A 17309-nucleotide genomic window follows, 5' to 3' on the forward strand; every position below is an offset into this window, starting at 1 on the left:
AGAAAGTGAGATAAATCCCTTGTTATAAATATCATCTTGACTCAACTCTGACTTACCATTTTTGCTGGAAACTGGGATGGTTTTTAGGTTTGAAACACCAGGCTTTTATAAGGTGATTTGAGGGTGGATCACTGGAATTTATAGCAAGAAAGCAAAGTGGAATCATGAGGATGCTGAGAATGGCTAGGCATGGATCCCAGGCAATTCTTGAAATAAGTGGAATCTTCCCCCAGAAAAGCTGGAATTTTCACAGTGTTGCTTCTTTCTGATAACATTAAAACACATTCCAGGAACACAATAACTTAAATTTTCCACACTCATTCATTTCTCAAAAAACTAAGTGGGATAGACTGACACTTTTTATTTATGATGTCTCTTTATTTTTCACTTTGGTTATTTCTTTAATAATAATCAATTTTTGTTATTATGCATAATTTAATTAAAACATCTGAAATTAAAAAATCAAAAAAATTAGATACAATAGCCAATTATCAGAATTCATCACTGTATTACTCTGAAAATATATAAGAATATACATATTTAATTATAATGATACCTAAATAAAATTGAATTAAAAAAACAAGTTAAACTAGGTAAGTCCTATGATTTGGAATTTTGGTGAAGTTGAAGCTTGGAAAGGAAATAGAAAAGTAAGAAAAGGGACCAGGAGTAATGTTTCAATATTTTTATTCTAATATTATGGTAAGCTGTAAGGAGAAGAAGCAGGAATAATTTAGCAATGCTTATGCAAACCAGGGCTTCTGAGGACCAGAAATTATGAGTAGAATTTTTACTATGGCCAATGTGACCTTAGAGTCACATTGTATATTGTGTGTGTCTGTGTGTGTGTGTGTGTAGACTAACAAATTGTCCCTCAGTGTATAGAATATATAGGCAGGTTCATTCCTACACCTGTTCATAAATAAATCTTTGACTGCAGAACCATGGGGATTTTAAGACCATTTTAGAGAGACAGGCAAGTGACAATGAATTTTGTTCTGAATGTAGGTTCATATCTCACCACTCAAATTATTAAAGAATTGTGGGCTTATCTTGGATCAAGTAACTCTTCTTTGGAGGAAATGGAAATCTTGTTCAAAACTTGACATTGATCTTTCAGTTCCCTCTCCTTCCCTTCACTGAAAATAAGTTCAACATGGAACAAAATTAACTTAACTAGTTTTTATTAATAGCAATTTTATTAAAGAATTATGAGAGGATAGACATAGACGAATATTTTTTCACAAAAGAACATATCTAGGCTTCTCCTGAGTTGAAAAAACAAAGAATAATTTTTGAAAGATAGTGGTACATAATTTTTTCCAAATTTTCTTCACCTGAAGTTTTCCATATGTATAAAAATCTAAGTATTGTCACAGACAGTTTCAAAGACTTAGAATTTATTTCATATTTTTACCAAAACCTTTAGATTGTTTTTTAGCTTCCTTTTTTCTGAGGGGCTCTATGCTCTTCTGTGTGGGCCTTCGATTTCCCATCTGTGTTAGTCTTCATTTTCTTCACCTAGATGGTACCTCACTTTCTCCTTCTCCAAATAGCTCAGAAATTGAAACTTAACTGAAGATATTCTTTACATATTTAGTTACTTGGATTGAAAATTTCTTCTGAACTTTTATTATATCCCTAAAGTTTATTTATTTTTTTTTTTTGGTTTTTGGGCCACACCCGTTTGACGCTCAGGGGTTACTCCTGGTTATGTGCTCAGAAATCGCCCCTGGCTTGGGAGGACCATATGGGACACCGGGGGATCGAACCGCGGTTCGAAGCGCTTGCAAGGCAGACACCTTACCTCTAGCGCCACCTTCCCGGCCCAATCCCTGAAGTTTATAATCAGGGCTCTGTACCAGTCTTTCTGCAACAAAACTATTTCAGGTAAAATTTGCCAGAGAAAAACATTAATATTTATTTCATAGCATACCCTTTTCATAGAATGAATTATAAATATTTATATAAAACATGAATGATAGTGATTTTTAATTATGTATCAGAATGTAACCTGGTAAATGTATTTAAATTATATTATTAGTTATTATATTTAAAAGAATAGGTGGTATCATCAAATAAAGACACAATATAAAATATAAAATATAAAATGATATTTATTGGGAGGTAACTCTATAGCTTAATGATACAACTCAAACAAATGTATTCATGGAAGAATTTTATAAGAAAACTTTTTGTGAGGGAGAAAATCAATATCCAAAACAACAATATGAAGATCACAAATTGAGCAATGAGAGTGCAGAAGAGGACCCCATTCTCTTTAGTTTTGTAGAAAATATTCAAGTGCCTGGAAAGTACAAATTTCTGGGAAGGTATTGATCACCCACTGGAAAAGGCAACACCTGAGATTATTCTCAGCCTTTTCTGGGAAGAGACTCCTCCCTATTTCAGGAATCTCCTGGAAACCTGTCTAGCCTTTCCTATCACCCACATGATGTCATTTTCTTGATATTCGTTTCAATGTCCCACCCTCAATTTAGTTATAAAAGGTGCTTCTTGACTTAATAAATCATCACACATCAAAGCTACAAAGGTAAGTGGAAACTTATGGCAGTTGATATTTGTGGCAAGGGATTCACCTCACATTTCTAAGGAGAAGGTAAGAAGAATCCCACTCTTGAGAGAATATGAAACATTGAAAAGCAGCATGGTTTAAAAACTAAAATTATATAGAGATCCACATGTAGGGTGAGTCTTCCTCTAGCAGGGCACCTCTAGCTTCTTCCGCCAGTGGGTCTGAAGATGCAGGGTAATGGAGGAGAAACAATTAACAACAGTCAGTTTCATTAAAGTCAGCTTGCTTTTATTCCATGGCCCTGTCCACCATGTCCTTTTCCTTACATGTATTTCTCTGCTAAGATTTTTGCTCTCTCTCTCTTTCTCTCTCTCTCTTTCTCTCTCCTCTTTCTCTCTGCCTTTTGCTGCTTCTCCTCTCACCTCACCCCATCCAGACCTTTTAATTTTTTATTCAAAACAGCCTGCCCTATCCCAGGTATGGGTGGGTCAGATCATCCAGGTGGGAATAGCATCTCAAAAGAAAGCTTAGGTAAAAGGGTGTTGAGGGAAGGGTTATAGTTATTAAAATAAAAAAATTGAATATATTTCTATCACTGTTGAGGGATAAAGAAGTCGGCAAGAGAGGCCAGTGAGGTGGCGCTAGAGGTAAGGTGTCTGCCTTGCAAGCGCTATCCAAGGAAGGACCTCGGTTCGATCCCCCGTAGCTAAGAAAGAACCAGGGTTCGATCCCCCAGCGTCTCAGATGGTTCCCCCAAGCGAGGGGCAATTTCTGAGCACTTAGCCAGTAGTAAACCCTGAGCATGAAATGGGTGTGGCTGAAAAAAAAAAGAAGTCAGCAAGATGAACTTATTCATGATAATTAAACAAAGGAAAGAAATAGATGAAACAGTCAGTCCTCTACTAGCCATCTTTCTGATTATACTTTCATTCCTGTCAGTCTCCTCTAATCAGACAGGATGCAGCCTGCCATGGTCATTCCCAGTGTTGTGTGGATGCTGCTCTCCTGCTTCATTCTTCAATATCAAGTGAAAGGTGAGTGATTCCAGATCTAACCCTGGTGCCTGGAACATTTAGATCAAGGAGAACAGGTGGGCACCTGTGGGACATATGGTATTAGTGAGTTGCATGTCATTCCAAAGATTAGCCCATTGTTACTCAGTTCTATGAGAAGTATGTGGAGACATTGATGTGGATTCCAGGGATCACTGAACATATTTTCTTCTTTGGTCAATGAACTCCCTCTCCACTGATCAGCAAATTTGGAATATCCAAAGGAGAAAAGCAAAGGAGAAAATTTGTGTTCCCATGGAAAAATTCTTAACCCAGACCAAAAGAAATGTTAGAACATCATCTAAAAGTAGGGTAAATTAAAATACATGATTTTTCATGTAGTGGGCCTGGATCCTAGTGAAATATAAGACAGTTCAGGAAAACTTAATATGTTGTCATCAATTGGTGTTTCCTGCCTCAACCACTGGTCTCATCTATATACTATAGGCACCTTACCCCATCATCCAATCCCATTGCTATTTTTATCCCTTCACTATTTTTAATTTTTCTACTTCAGGTGATGACTTTCTGAAGGAACTGCTGTCTCCACGAATCAGTTGCCCTAAGGGCTCTGTGGCCTATGGATCTTACTGCTATGCTTTGTTTTTGTCAGCGAAAACATGGATGGCAGCAGATGTGAGTTTTGCAGTTGTGGATAGAGAGGAAGTCGATTGACTATGGAAGTGGGGGTCACCTTCTGCTTGGTTTCATAGATAGGCAGAATGATATTCTCCCTCTTCTCCCTCTGATAATAAAGCAAAGGGTCACCTGAAGGTCTCCCAAATGTCTTCCTTTCTCTCACAGTTGGCATGCCAGAAGCGGTCAGAAGGACGTCTTGTGTCAGTGCTCACTGGGTCTGAGGCTTACTTTGTGTCTTCCATGATCCGGAACACAGGGACTAAAAGTGAGAACATCTGGATTGGACTCCATGACCCCACAGAGGTGAGATTCTATCTCAAAACTGACACTTTGTTGATGCTTTGACCACACAAGCCATTCTGTATTTATTATCTAATTCTTATAGACTAAGTAAACCTAGGACTAGATGGAAATAAATAGTAGTTTGAGGTTTATTTTGATCCATCTGAAGGCCTGATTTCTGTAGATTTTCCTCTTCTCTAGCTCCTCAGTGAATAGTCATCATTCAGCTGATCACTGATTGTTTATGTTACAGGGCCTTCAACCCAATGGAGGTGGATGGGAGTGGAGTAGCAAAGATGTACTGAATTACCTTGCCTGGGAAAAAGATATCCCAACTCATCCTGACTCTGGCCACTGTGCAAGCGTCTCAGAAACTTCAAGTAAGAAAGACTGAGTTTACTGTCTTCTCTTTCTCATCATCTAATATCTGCATCTAAAGTTCCTAAGATTCTAGATTTGAGGATAATGCAGGCTTATTTTCTGCTGCTCCTCACTCCCTGCTCTTTTTTCTCTTTCTTAAATGTCATTCCCTAGGAGCAGGTAACTTTTGTAGATGAGAGTGAGATTTGCACTCATCTGGATGCCTCTTTTAGTCTTAGTAAAGTATCAAGTATTTCTATCAGTCATACTTATACATTTCTTCTATTTTCCAGATTATGAAAAATGGAGAGATTTTGACTGTAGAAAGGAGTTACCCTATATCTGCAAGTTCAAAGAATAAGCCAGATTATTATTCATCAGCTGAATGGAAAGAACAATGTCTGAAGATTCTTCCTTGGAAAAATATCATTCCTTACTTTCAGTTCTGAATATTTATTCTTATATCTACTGCATACTATATATCATAGTTTTTTCTTATTGTATAGATTCTATTACTTATTTCAGACATAAAAATAATTTTTTTCCATTTCTCTGAACTTGTAATTTATTTTTATAATCAATATAAGACTCAGGAAAACTTACTTTTGAAAGTAAATTTACTTTTAATTTTGTGTAGTTATGAGGATTTGGAATACTCACCTACATGGTTATCATGTGACTCTTGATATTATTCATGTAAACTTAATGCTGTACGCAGAGAAATTGGCTATGTTGTGCAAAGCATTATTGACATAGCACCTACATAGACTAATCTGGAGGACAAAATTCCCCAAATCATTACCTGTCATACCTGCTTTGGTTGTGCTTTACTCTGTAATTACACTTTGAAATGTAAAATGAAATCAGTAAACAAAACTGTATTATAAAAGTCATTTTTGTAATAATCCTCAGAGACAATGAGAGGAGGGCTGGAACGCCAGCTCACTCCATGAAGCTCACCACAAAGAGTGGTGAGTACAGCTATAGAAATAACTACACAGAGAACTACCATAATCAAGTGAATAAATGAGGAAACTGGAAAGCCTGTCTGGAGTACAGGTGGGGGTGGGGTGGGATGGAGGGAAATTTGGGACATTGGTGGTGGGAATGTTGCACTGGTGAAGAGGGGTGTTCTTTACATGACTGAAACCTAATCACAATCATTTATGTAATCAAGATGTTCAAATAAAGAAGAAAAAAAACTCTTTGTTGAAATCTATAATTATGCATTTTCTGATTTCTACATCATTCTTGTATGACATTTCTGTTAATAATCAAAGTTATTGGGTCCCTCCCATCAAAACCAACTAGAGATGTCTACAGAGCCTTCCCTAGCCTCCTTCAGGGTTTTGCTGTAAGTCCTGATCATTGGACTCCTATGGTCTTTCAGGTCTATGTGTGTGCAGGAATAGGGAAACTTCAATTTCACCAACCTTCTTTTCCCAAACCACATGAAAGACATTTCAATTTCTATCATATAGTTCCAGGCAGATTGGATCTATCACTTCTATAGTATTCAGGCAGATTGGATCTATCACATGTAGCTCTACAAACCCATCCCATCCCTAGACGGTGCTGACGTGTCCACATATAGACATTTTAACTTATACCATATATGTCTAGACAGACCAGACCTAACAGTCATTTCCCATATTAATCTACATCACAAAAAAACAGAACAGCAAAACCATAAAGTAGTTTGTAATACCTCTATCATACTTGGATAAGCTCACTTGGCTAGGAAAAACAAACTCAAAATCAGATATACCTCTAATCATTTACAATACAATCAGTTCAGCAGACCCCTTTATTAAACATCCAAAAACTTCAGCATTCAAAACCATCAAATGCAATATGGGTAAACTAAGGAATATACTAGCAGCTGAAATATGAGTATATTAAGGAAGAAATATGGGTAAACTAAGAAAGACACTAGCAGTTGGAAATATGGGGAGAAATACTAACAAGTTTCCAAGTCCACCAAAATGAACAGGCCCAATAGATGAAGACCTAAAATTATCAATGAATGTCTTGGAAATCAAAATCAATGAATCACTAGCCTGTGAAATTAAGAAATCTATAGAAAAATAACTCAAGTAACTCAAAGAAAAACATTTACAGAAGATGAGAGAATCCACAAAAATAAAATTAAGAGAAATAAAGAAAATATGCAGCTCAAAACCCAGATGAATGAACCAATGAACTAGTCTGCAATACTTTTATCATACTTAGAAAACCTTGTTTGTTTAGAAAATTAACCTCTAAAGCAGACATACGTCTAGTCAAAGTTTATACAAAGAGTTCAATAGACCACTTTCTTAAACACCCTGAAACTCCAGCATTCCAAACCACTAAATGCAAAAATAAAAAAAAAATAATGGAGGAGCTAAGAAAGTCACCTATCATTGAAGATATGAAGGGAAATTCTGGCAAATTTTCAAATTTTACCAAAATCATTTATAAAGCCTTATAGATGAGGACATAAAATCAACATTTAATATTTTATTAAAAGAAATCAAGAAGTCTCTTGTCAGCAAAATTAAGAAACCTATAGATAAATAATTCAACCAATTCAAAGAAAAAACTCTTTTAGAAGATGATAAAATTCATACAAATGGAACTGACAGAACTAAAAACATGTTAGTAAGACATAGTAGTAGAATTATATAGGTGGAGAATCACATAAACAAATTAGACAAATTAGAAGCCAGCAGTGATAAAGAAATAAAAAAAGTAAAAATAGACAAAACATTGGAAGAAAATGTAAGGTACTTAATGAACAAAGATAAAAGAAATAATCTCCAAAGTATGGAAATATCAGAAAGGAGAGGGGAAAATAATAAAGAAGTAATGAGGGAGATAGTACCAGAGAAATTTCCCACCCCCTGGATAAAGAGGTACAAATCCAAGAGGCAAAAAGAGTATCAAATTATATAGACCATCACATAACAACAACAATAAATTTCGTAAGAAAAAATAGCAAAAAACAAAGACAGAGAAGAACTATTTAAAGCAATAAGGGAGAAGAAAAAGCTCAAGTAGAAAGGAAAGAACGCAAGAATTAAACTAGCTCTCCCATTTGAAACAATCCAATCAAGAAGAGCATGGAATGACATATTCACAGTATTGAATGAAAGAAACTTTTAGCTTAGGGTCAACTACTTAGCAAAACTCACATTTACATGGGAGGAAGGATAAAAAAAAAAACTCACAATATTCTCACCAATCAAATCGACCCTAAATTAACTACTCAAAGAGCAATTACACAAACTAAACTCACATTTACATGGGAGGAAGGATAAAAAAAAAAACTCACAATATTCTCACCAATCAAATTGACCCTAAATTAACTACTCAAAGAGCAATTACACAAACTAATTTCCAATTGAATCAAAAACAATCACATACAATATATTGACAAACAGCCCTTTCTGTCAATAGTTTCCTTGAATGTCAATGGTCAAAACTATCCCATCAAAATGCACAGAGTAGTGGGTTGGATCAGGAATCAAAATCCAGACATCTGCTGCCTGCAGGAAACACACTTAAAAGTACAGGATAAACACAGGCTCAGAGTAAAAGGATGAAAAACAATTATACAAATTACTGTGTGGGGTTACTCCTGGCTATGTGCTCAGAGATCGCTCCTGACTTGGGGGACCATATGAGACGCTGGGGATTGAACCACAGTCCATCCTAGGCTATCACGGACAAAGCAGATGCCTTATCCCTTGTGCCACTGCTCCGGACCCCGGTAGTAGTTCCTCTTGAAAGATTTGAAAGAATTTGCTAGTGAACCCATCTGGACATTGGCTTTTGTTTTTGGAAAGACTTATGATTATCATTTAAATTTCCTCAATAGAGATGGGTCTGTTTAGATAGGTTAGATCATCCTGATTCAACCATGGAAGATTGTGTAAGTGATCAAGAATTTATTCATTTATTCCAGGTTCTCTTTTTTTTTTTTTTTTTTTTTTGTACACCCAATGATAATAGGGATGTGGGTGGCACTCAAAGGTACTTTTGAAACTGGAAAAGTTTTAAGACTAAAGTTTGAGGATAGAGACTTAAAGGGAAAAGGTTCATAAATTCACAGGGCCAGTGGATATGCCCAGGTCAAAATCTAACATAAAACTTCAGTCCACTGTGGAGAAACTGAAGCACAGAAAGATGTAGGGATATTTTGAGCATTCTTTATTGCACTCATGGGAACAATGGGAGAATGAAAGTGTGAAAGGGGGAGATCTCACTTTATTATATTCTTTAGAAAACTTCTCCAGTCTGTTTCCTATTGCCTTGCCTTTCTTATTTCCTCTAAATACGTACTGTATTTTTTCTTTCTTTTTTTTTTAATTTAAACACCTTGATTATATACATGATTGTTTTTGGGTTTGAATCATGTAAAGAACACCCCCCCATCACCAGTGCAACATTCCCATCACCAATGTCCCAAGTCTCCCTCCTCCCCACCCGACCCCTGTCTGTACTCTAAACAGGCTCTCCATTTTCCTCATACATTCTCATTATAAGGAAAGTTCAAAATGTAGTTATCTCTCTAATTAAACTCATCACTCTTTGTGGTGAGCTTCCTGTGGTGAGCTGGAACTTCCAACTCTTTTCTCTTTTGTGTCTGGAAATCATTATTGCAAGAATGTCTTTCATTTTTCTTAAAACCCAGAGATGAGTGAGACCATTCTGCGTTTTTCTCTCTCTCTGACTTACTTCACTCAGCATAATAGATTCCATGTACATCCATGTATAGGAAAATTTCATGACTTCATCTCTCCTGACAGCTGCATAATATTCCATTGTGTATATGTACCACAGTTTCTTTAGCCATTCATCTGTTGAAGGGCATCTTGGTTGTTTCCAGAGTCTTGCTATGGTAAATAGTGCTGCAATGAATATCGGTGTAAGGAAGGGGTTTTTGTATTGTATTTTTGTGTTCCTAGGGTATATTCCTAGGAGTGGTATAGCTGGATTGTATGGGAGCTCGATTTCCAGTTTTTGGAGGAATCTCCATATCGCTTTCCATAAAGGTTGAACTAGATGGCATTCCCACCAGCAGTGGATAAGAGTTCCTTTCTCTCCACATCCCTGCCAACACTGTTTGTTCTCATTCTTTGTGATGTGTGCCATTCTCTGTGGTGTGAGGTGGTATCTCATCATTGTTTTGATTTTATCTCCCTGATGATTAGTGATGTGGAGCACTTTTTCATGTGTCTTTTGACCATTTGTATTTCTTTGTCAAAGTGTCTGTTCATTTTTCTCCCCAATTTTTGATGGAATTAGATGTTTTTTTCTTGTAAAGTTCTGTCAGTGCCTTGTATATTTTGGAGATTAGCCCCTTATATGATGGCTATTGGGTGAATAGTTTCTCCCACTCAGTGGGTGGCTCTTGTATCCTGGGCACTATTTTCCTTGAGGTGCAGAAGCTTCTCAGCTTAATATATTCCCATCTGTTAATCTCTGCTTTCACTTGCTTAGAGAGTACAGTTTCCTCCTTGAAGATGCCTGTAATGTCCTGGAGTGTCTTGGCTATGTGCTGTTCTATATATCTTATGGTTTTGGGGCTGATATTGAGGTCTTTAATCCATTTGGATTTTACCTTCATACATGATGATAGCTGGGGGTCTAAATTCAATGTTTTGCAAGTGGCTATCCAATTGTGCCAACACCACTTGTTGAAGGGGCTTTCCCTGCTCCATTTAGAGTTTCCTGCTCCTTTATCAAAAATTAGTTGATTGTATGTCTGGGGAACATTTTCTGAGTATTCAAGCCTATTCCACTGATCTGAGGGCCTGTCCTTATTCCAATACCATGCTGTTTTGATAACTATTGCTTTGTAGTACAGTTTAAAGTTGGGGACAGTAATTCCTCCCATATTCTTTTTCCCAATGATTGCTTTAGCTATTCGAGGGTGTTTATTGTTCCAAATGAATTTTAAAAGTGCCTGATCCACTTCTTTGAAGAATGTCATGGGTATCTTTAGAGGGATAGCATTAAATCTGTATAATGCCTTGGGGAGTATGGCAATTTTGATGATGTCAATCCTGCCAATCCATGAGCAGGGTATGCGTTTCCATTTCTGCGTGTCCTCTCTTATTTCATGGAGCAGAGTTTTATAGTTTTCTTTGTATAGGTCCTTCACATTTTTAGTCAAGTTGATTCCAAGATATTTGAGTTTGTGTGGCACTATTGTGAATGGGGTTGTTTTCTTAATGTCCATTTCTTCATTATTAGTATTGGTGTATAGAAAGGCCATTGATTTTTGTGTGTTAATTTTGTAGCCTGCCACCTTGCTATATGAGTCTATTGTTTCTAGAAGCTTTTTGGTAGAGTCTTTAGGGTTTTCTAAGTAGAGTATCATGTCATCTGCAAACAGTGAGAGCTTGACTTCTTCCTTTCCTATCTGGATTCCCTTGATATCTTTTTCTTGCCTAATCACTATAGCAAATACTTCCAGTGCTATGGTGAATAGGAGTGGTGAGAGAGGACAGCCTTGTCTTGTACCAGAATATAGAGTGAACGCTTTTAGTTTTTCTCCGTTGAGGATAATATTTGCCATTGGCTTGTGGTAGATGGCTTCAACTAGATTGAGAAAGGTTCCTTCCATTCCCATTTTGCTGAGAGTTTTGATCAAGAATGGGTGTTGGACCTTATCAAATGCTTTCTCTGCATCTATTAATATGATCATGTGGTTTTTATTTTTCTTGTTATTGATGTTGTGTATGATGTTGATAGATTTATGGATGTTAAACCATCCTTGCATTCCTGGGATGAAACCTACTTGATCATAGTGGATGATCTTCTTAATGAGGCATTGAATCCTATTTGCCAGGATTTTGTTGAGGATCTTTGCATCGGCATTCATCAGAGATATTGGTCTGTAATTTTCTTTTTTTTGTAGCATCTCTGTCTGGTTTAGGTATCAAGGTGATGTTGGCTTCATAAAAGCTATTTGGAAGTGTTTCCATTTGTTCAATTTCATGAAAGAGTCTTGGCAGTATTGGTAGTAGTTCCTCTTGGAAAGTTTGAAAGAATTCATTAGTGAATCCATCTGGGCCTGGGCTTTTGTTTTTTGGCAGACATTTGATTACCATTTTAATTTCATCAATGGTGATGGGGGTGTTTAGATATGCTACATCCTCTTCCTTCAACCGTGGAAGATTATAAGAGTCCAAGAATTTATCCATTTCTTCTAGGTTCTCATTTTTAGTGGCATAGAGTTTCTCAAAGTAGTTTCTGATTACCCTTTGAATCTCTGTCATATCAGTAGTGATCTCTCCTTTTTCATTCCTAATACGAGTTATCAAGTTTCTCTCTCTCTCTTTCTTTGTTAGGTTTGCCAGTGGTCTATCAATCTTGTTTATTTTTTCAAGGAACCAACTTCTGCTTTCGTTGATTTTTCGGATTTTTTTTTGGGTTTCCACTTCATTGATTTCTGCTCTCAGCTTTGTTATTTCCTTCTGTCTTCCTATTTTTGGGTTCTTTTGTTGAGCACTTTCTAGTTCTATTAGCTGTGTCATTAAGCTACTCAGGTAAGCTCCTTCTTCCTTCCTGATGTGTGCTTGCAAAGCTATAAATTTTCCTCTCAGTACTGCTTTTGCTGTGTCCCATAAGTTCTGATAGTTTGTGTCTTTATTGTCATTTGTTTCCAGGAACCTTTTGATTTCCTCCTTGATTTCATCTCGGACCCACTGATTATTGAGTATGAGGCTGTTTAACTTCCAGGTGTTAAAGTTTTTCTTCTGAGTCCCTTTGGAATTCACAAATAATTTCAGAGCCTTGTGGTCAGCAAAGGTAGTCTGCAAAATTTCTATCCTCTTGATATTATGGAGGTATGTTTTATGTGCCAGCATGTAGTCTATCCTGGAGAATGTCCCATGTACACTGGAGAAGAATGTGTATCCAGGTTTCTGGGGATGGAGTGTCCTATATATATCCACTAGGCCTCTTTCTTCCATTTCTCTCCTCAGGTCTAGTATATTCTTGTTGGGTTTCAGTCTGGTTGACCTATCCAGTGTTGACAAAGCCGTGTTGAGGTCCCCCACAATTATTGTGTTGTTATTGGTATTATTTTTCAGATTTGTCAACAGTTGTATTAAATATTTTGCTGGCCCCTCATTCGGTGCATATATGTTTAGGAGAGTTATTTCTTCCTGCTCTACATACCCCTTGATTAATATAAAATGTCCATCTTTGTCCCTTACAACCTTCCTGAGTATAAAGTTTGCATTATCTGATATTAGTATGGCCACTCCTGCTTTTATATGGGTGTTGTTTGCTTTTTGCTGTTTTTGTTTTTTGTTGTTTTCTCCAGCCTTTTATTTTGAGTCTACGTTTGTTCTGACTATTCAGGTGCGTTTCTTGTAGGCAGCAGAAGATTGGATTGAGTTTTTTGATCCATTTAGCCACTCTGTGTCTCCTTACTGGTGCATTTAGTCCATTGACTTTGAGAGAAAGAATTGTCCTGGTATTTAATGCCATCTTTATATTGAAATTTGGTGTGTCTTTTGGGTAGTCTTGTCTTAAATTAGGTCTTTCAGTTTTTCTTTTAAGACTGGTTTTGTGTCTGTAAAGTTTCTAAGCTGCTTTTTGTCTGTGAAACCATGTATTCTTCCATCAAACCGGAAAGTGTGTTTTGCTGGGTATAGTATTCTGGGTGAAGCATTCATTTCATTCAGTCTTGTCACAATATCCCACCACTGCTTTCTGTCATTGAGTGTTTCTGGTGACAGGTCTGCTGTAAATCTCAAGGATGCTTGCTTGAATGTAATTTCCCCTTTTGATCTTGCAGTTTTCAGAATTCTGTCTCTATCTGTGGGATTTGTCACTGTGACTAGGATGTGTCTTGGGGTGTTTTTTGGGGGGTCTCTTTTAGTTGGTACTCTTCGAGCATGCAGGATTTGATCACCTATATTCTTTAGCTCTGGAAGTTTCTCTTTAATGATGTTCTTGACCATTGATTCTTCCTGGGAATTTTCTTCCTGGGTCTCTGGGACTCCAATGATTCTTAAGTTGTTTCTGTTGATCTTATCATAGACTTCTATTTTCATCTGTTCCCATTCTTTGACTAATTTTTCCATTGTCTGCTCATTTGCTTTAAGTTTTTTTTCAAATCTCTCCTGCTGTATGGAATTGTTATATATCTCATCTTCCACAGCACCAAGTCTATTCTTAGCTTCTGATACCCTGTCCCAGAGCTTATCTATTTTGTCATTCACTTCGTTTACTGACTTTTTCAGGCCTGTTAGTTGACATGTTATTTCAGTTTGGAGTTTTGTGATTTCTGTCTTCATATTTTCTTGGTTCTTATTAGTGTTCTGTTCAACTCTATCCATGGTTTCTTTGAGTTCTTTGAGCATCTTCCATATTGCTAGTCTAAAGTCCTTATCTGAGAGGTTGTTTAGTTGGTTGGTCATTATCTGGTCATCAGAATTGTCATCTTCATTCTCTATGTCTGATGCTGGCCTGCGTTGTTTCCCCATTGTCACATTTGTATTGTGGGTTTTTCTATGTGTTGTGGTGGTATTCATTGGCTATATGATGTAGGCTGCACACTCCTCTGGCTCAGCCCTTTCTGGATGGGCTGACTTGCCTCTAAGGGAGGGGAGTCCTCCGTGGATGAAGTCTCACACTGGATCAAATCTTAGGCCCGAGTATGCAACAGAGAAGACAGTCTGGAGAGAAATGCTTGCTTCTGTGATATAGCACTTTTTTTTTTTTTTTTTTTTGGTTTTTGGGCCACACCCGGTAACGCTCAGGGGTTACTCCTGGCTATGTGCTCAGAAGTTGCTCCTGGCTTGGGGGACCATATGGGACACCGGGGGATCGAACCGCGGTCCGTCCAAGGCTAGCGCAGGCAAGGCAGGCACCTTACCTTTAGCGCCACCACCCGGCCCCTATAGCACAGTTCTTAGTGTGATTTTTTCTTCTTGTTGCGATGGTGTTCTTTTCTTAGAAGGAACGCACGGCAGCCGACTGAACAAGGTGGCAGACGAGTGCTCAGAGCTGGAGGGGAAAGACCTCATCCTCCATCCCTCCATCAGTCAGCCTCTTCAGGCGCTGATTTGCAACAAGAACCACTTTAGCTTTTGTTGATTTTTTAATTGTATTTTGGATTCACACTGCATTAATTTCTGCTCGAATCTTTGTTATTTCCTTCTGCCTAAAAATTTTTGTTACATTTTTTATCCTTTTCTAATTTTATAAGCTGTGTCATTAAGCTTTTTATGTAGGCCCCTTCTTTCTTCCTGATGTAAGTTTGCAAAGCTATAAATTTTCCTCTTAGTACCACGGTTGCTATGTCTCACAAATTTTGATAATTTGTGTCTTCATTTGCAATTGTTTCCAGAAATATTTAGATTTCCTTTTTGATTTTATCTCTGAGCAACTGGTTGTTCAGTAGTTGGGGATGGAGTGCACTATATATATCTACTAACCTGCTTTCTTCCATTTCTCCTTTCAGAGCTAGTATATTCTTGTTGGGTTTTAGCCTGCTTGACCTGCTTTCTTTGAGTTCTATGAACTCCTCAATGTTTTTTTCTCTAATTTCCTTATCTGAGAGACTAAATAAGTGGCTGGGACTTTTCAGGCATCATAATTGCCATCTTCTTTCTCTGTGCATGGTGTTAGCCTCTGTTGTTTCCTCCATTGTCACGAATGTAGTGTAGTGCTTTCTTTGTGTTATGCAAGGTTTCATTGACTAGAGAAGATATACATGGCTGTGAAGCAAAGCAGAGCGGCTGTGCTCTTCTGGCTCAGCCCTTCACACGTGGGGACAGATCACCTGTGAATAAATGCCCTCAGAGAACTTCTGAGCAGGATGGTTCAAGGTCCAGAAGAGCAGAGCAGAGAAAGTTATAGTGTCTGCTGTGTGTTAAAGCACACAATAGGAATTAGCTCCCAGGTTATTTTAATCCATTCAATTAAACTTTATTTTTTCCAATTCAAGTGCCCAAAAATGGCTTCCATAAATAAGATTGCTAATAAGCATGTAAAATGGGTGAGAATATGTATAGACACATTCCTGGGGATTTTTTAAGTGACACTTTAGAATGTAAAGTGCTTAGGTATTACCAACAATTTTCACAGCCACTCAAAATTAAACAACTCTGAACTAGATTGAGTACCTTTTTTCAAGGGTCAATTGAACATCTGCCTTTCTAATCCAGTGAAATTCTATCTCAAAAAGTCATCTTATGATATTCTATTTATTTTAATGCTAAATTACTTGTATCCACAGAATTACCAAATTCTAAACTTATATTTGTCATTTTCACTAAATGATTTATTTTTCAACCCTGATTTTGAAAAAAAAACATTTCACTTATAGTTGCAATTTATTATTTAATCTCCTTTGCAAATCATCTCAATATTACTTACAATTAGGATTATAAATATATCTTTACTGTTTCGCCTTTTCTTCTGAACAGGATCTAAATTCTGCAAAGTTTCCTTATATCAAGTGAATAAAATAAAGATTTTTAGTATGAGTTCAATCAGTATGAAATCTGATTTAAAGTTTTATAGACAAAAGTACTTCTGAACAGTGCCTATTTGACAAGATTGCTTTCAGTACCTTTCTTGTACTTTATAATCATTTGTGCTTTGGCCCATGAGAAAAGAACTGAAAAGCATTTATATATTTTGGAGTTATCTTTGCGATTTTTCAATGTGTGTATTTTATGTACCAACTTACTTTATATCTCTGTGAAAGAAATCCATTTAAATGGAGGGAAGTGGACATTCTGCAATTTCAGAGAAGTTGCGGCAATTTCCAGTGAAGATTAGTTGGGGTCAAGAGCTATGTGATCAGATTATTTTTGTTATTACTGTTTCAGATATTTTATTTCAGGATGCATATCTATATATATATCTTCTATTATACCTCATATGTTCTCATTTGTTGTTTTAAAATAAGAAAAGAAGATGGGGAGTGAATTTACTTTGGCCATTATTATCCATCTTCTTTTCTATATTTTTATAAGATTTTCTTCTTTACTCTGAATCTATTTCTTCACCCACTTTTCAATAGTAGGCCTCAGGAAAAACTTTTATAAATGCATACCTTGAAATATAATAAATACTGAAAATTACATTATTTTTCTTTCCTTCTTCACTTAAAGATATGCCATGTCTGATCATAAACAAAGACTACCAAACTAGAGCAATCATAGGCTATTATAAGTTGAGAGTCAATCACTTATCAAAAGACCCATTATAAGAAAATATTTAAATACAGATAGGATTTAGATAATATTAGCTTAAGACAATATTAGGTAAATATTATACAAATTATTATGATTAGACAAATCCTGATTTGTCCTGCTTCCTGACTGCTTGTGTGAGAAAACACATAGTGGACTAACAAAAAGTGATGATTGTTTTCAAGAGCAAATTTGACTTAATTTTGTTGGGCTCCCATTGGAAACCAG

The 17309-nt window shown here is 36.6% G+C and overlaps 1 protein-coding gene and 1 pseudogene across 2 annotated transcripts; both read left to right on the forward strand.

Moving 5' to 3' along the window:
- Window positions 1–17309, forward strand: part of LOC126024534 (small integral membrane protein 8-like) — a 1114930-nt pseudogene that overhangs the window by 735198 nt on the left and 362423 nt on the right.
- Window positions 3495–5230, forward strand: LOC126024520 (lithostathine-like). Of its 2 annotated transcripts, XM_049784955.1 has the most exons (5): window positions 3495–3570; window positions 4106–4224; window positions 4393–4530; window positions 4763–4889; window positions 5163–5230. In XM_049784955.1, the coding sequence occupies exons 1-5, from the start codon at window positions 3495–3497 to the stop codon at window positions 5228–5230; spliced, it is 528 nt and encodes a 175-aa protein (XP_049640912.1). The 2 variants fall into 2 exon arrangements, with proteins under 2 accessions (XP_049640912.1, XP_049640913.1); XM_049784956.1 differs by lacking the exon at window positions 4393–4530.

Source organism: Suncus etruscus, chromosome 12 (assembly GCF_024139225.1).
Source record: "Suncus etruscus isolate mSunEtr1 chromosome 12, mSunEtr1.pri.cur, whole genome shotgun sequence".
In the NCBI taxonomy this organism is placed as follows: Eukaryota; Metazoa; Chordata; class Mammalia; order Eulipotyphla; family Soricidae; genus Suncus; species Suncus etruscus.

What these genes read in the sequence shown, in the direction of transcription:
- LOC126024520 (XM_049784955.1), top strand. Translation starts at nt 3,495, where the DNA reads ATGCAGCCTGCCATGGTCATTCCCAGTGTTGTGTGGATGCTGCTCTCC. An exon ending in GACTCCATGACCCCACAGAG is followed by an intron (nt 4,531 to 4,762) that starts GTGAGATTCTAT and finishes TTTATGTTACAG; the next exon opens with GGCCTTCAACCCAATGGAGG. An exon ending in AAGCGTCTCAGAAACTTCAA is followed by an intron (nt 4,890 to 5,162) that starts GTAAGAAAGACT and finishes TCTATTTTCCAG; the next exon opens with ATTATGAAAAATGGAGAGAT.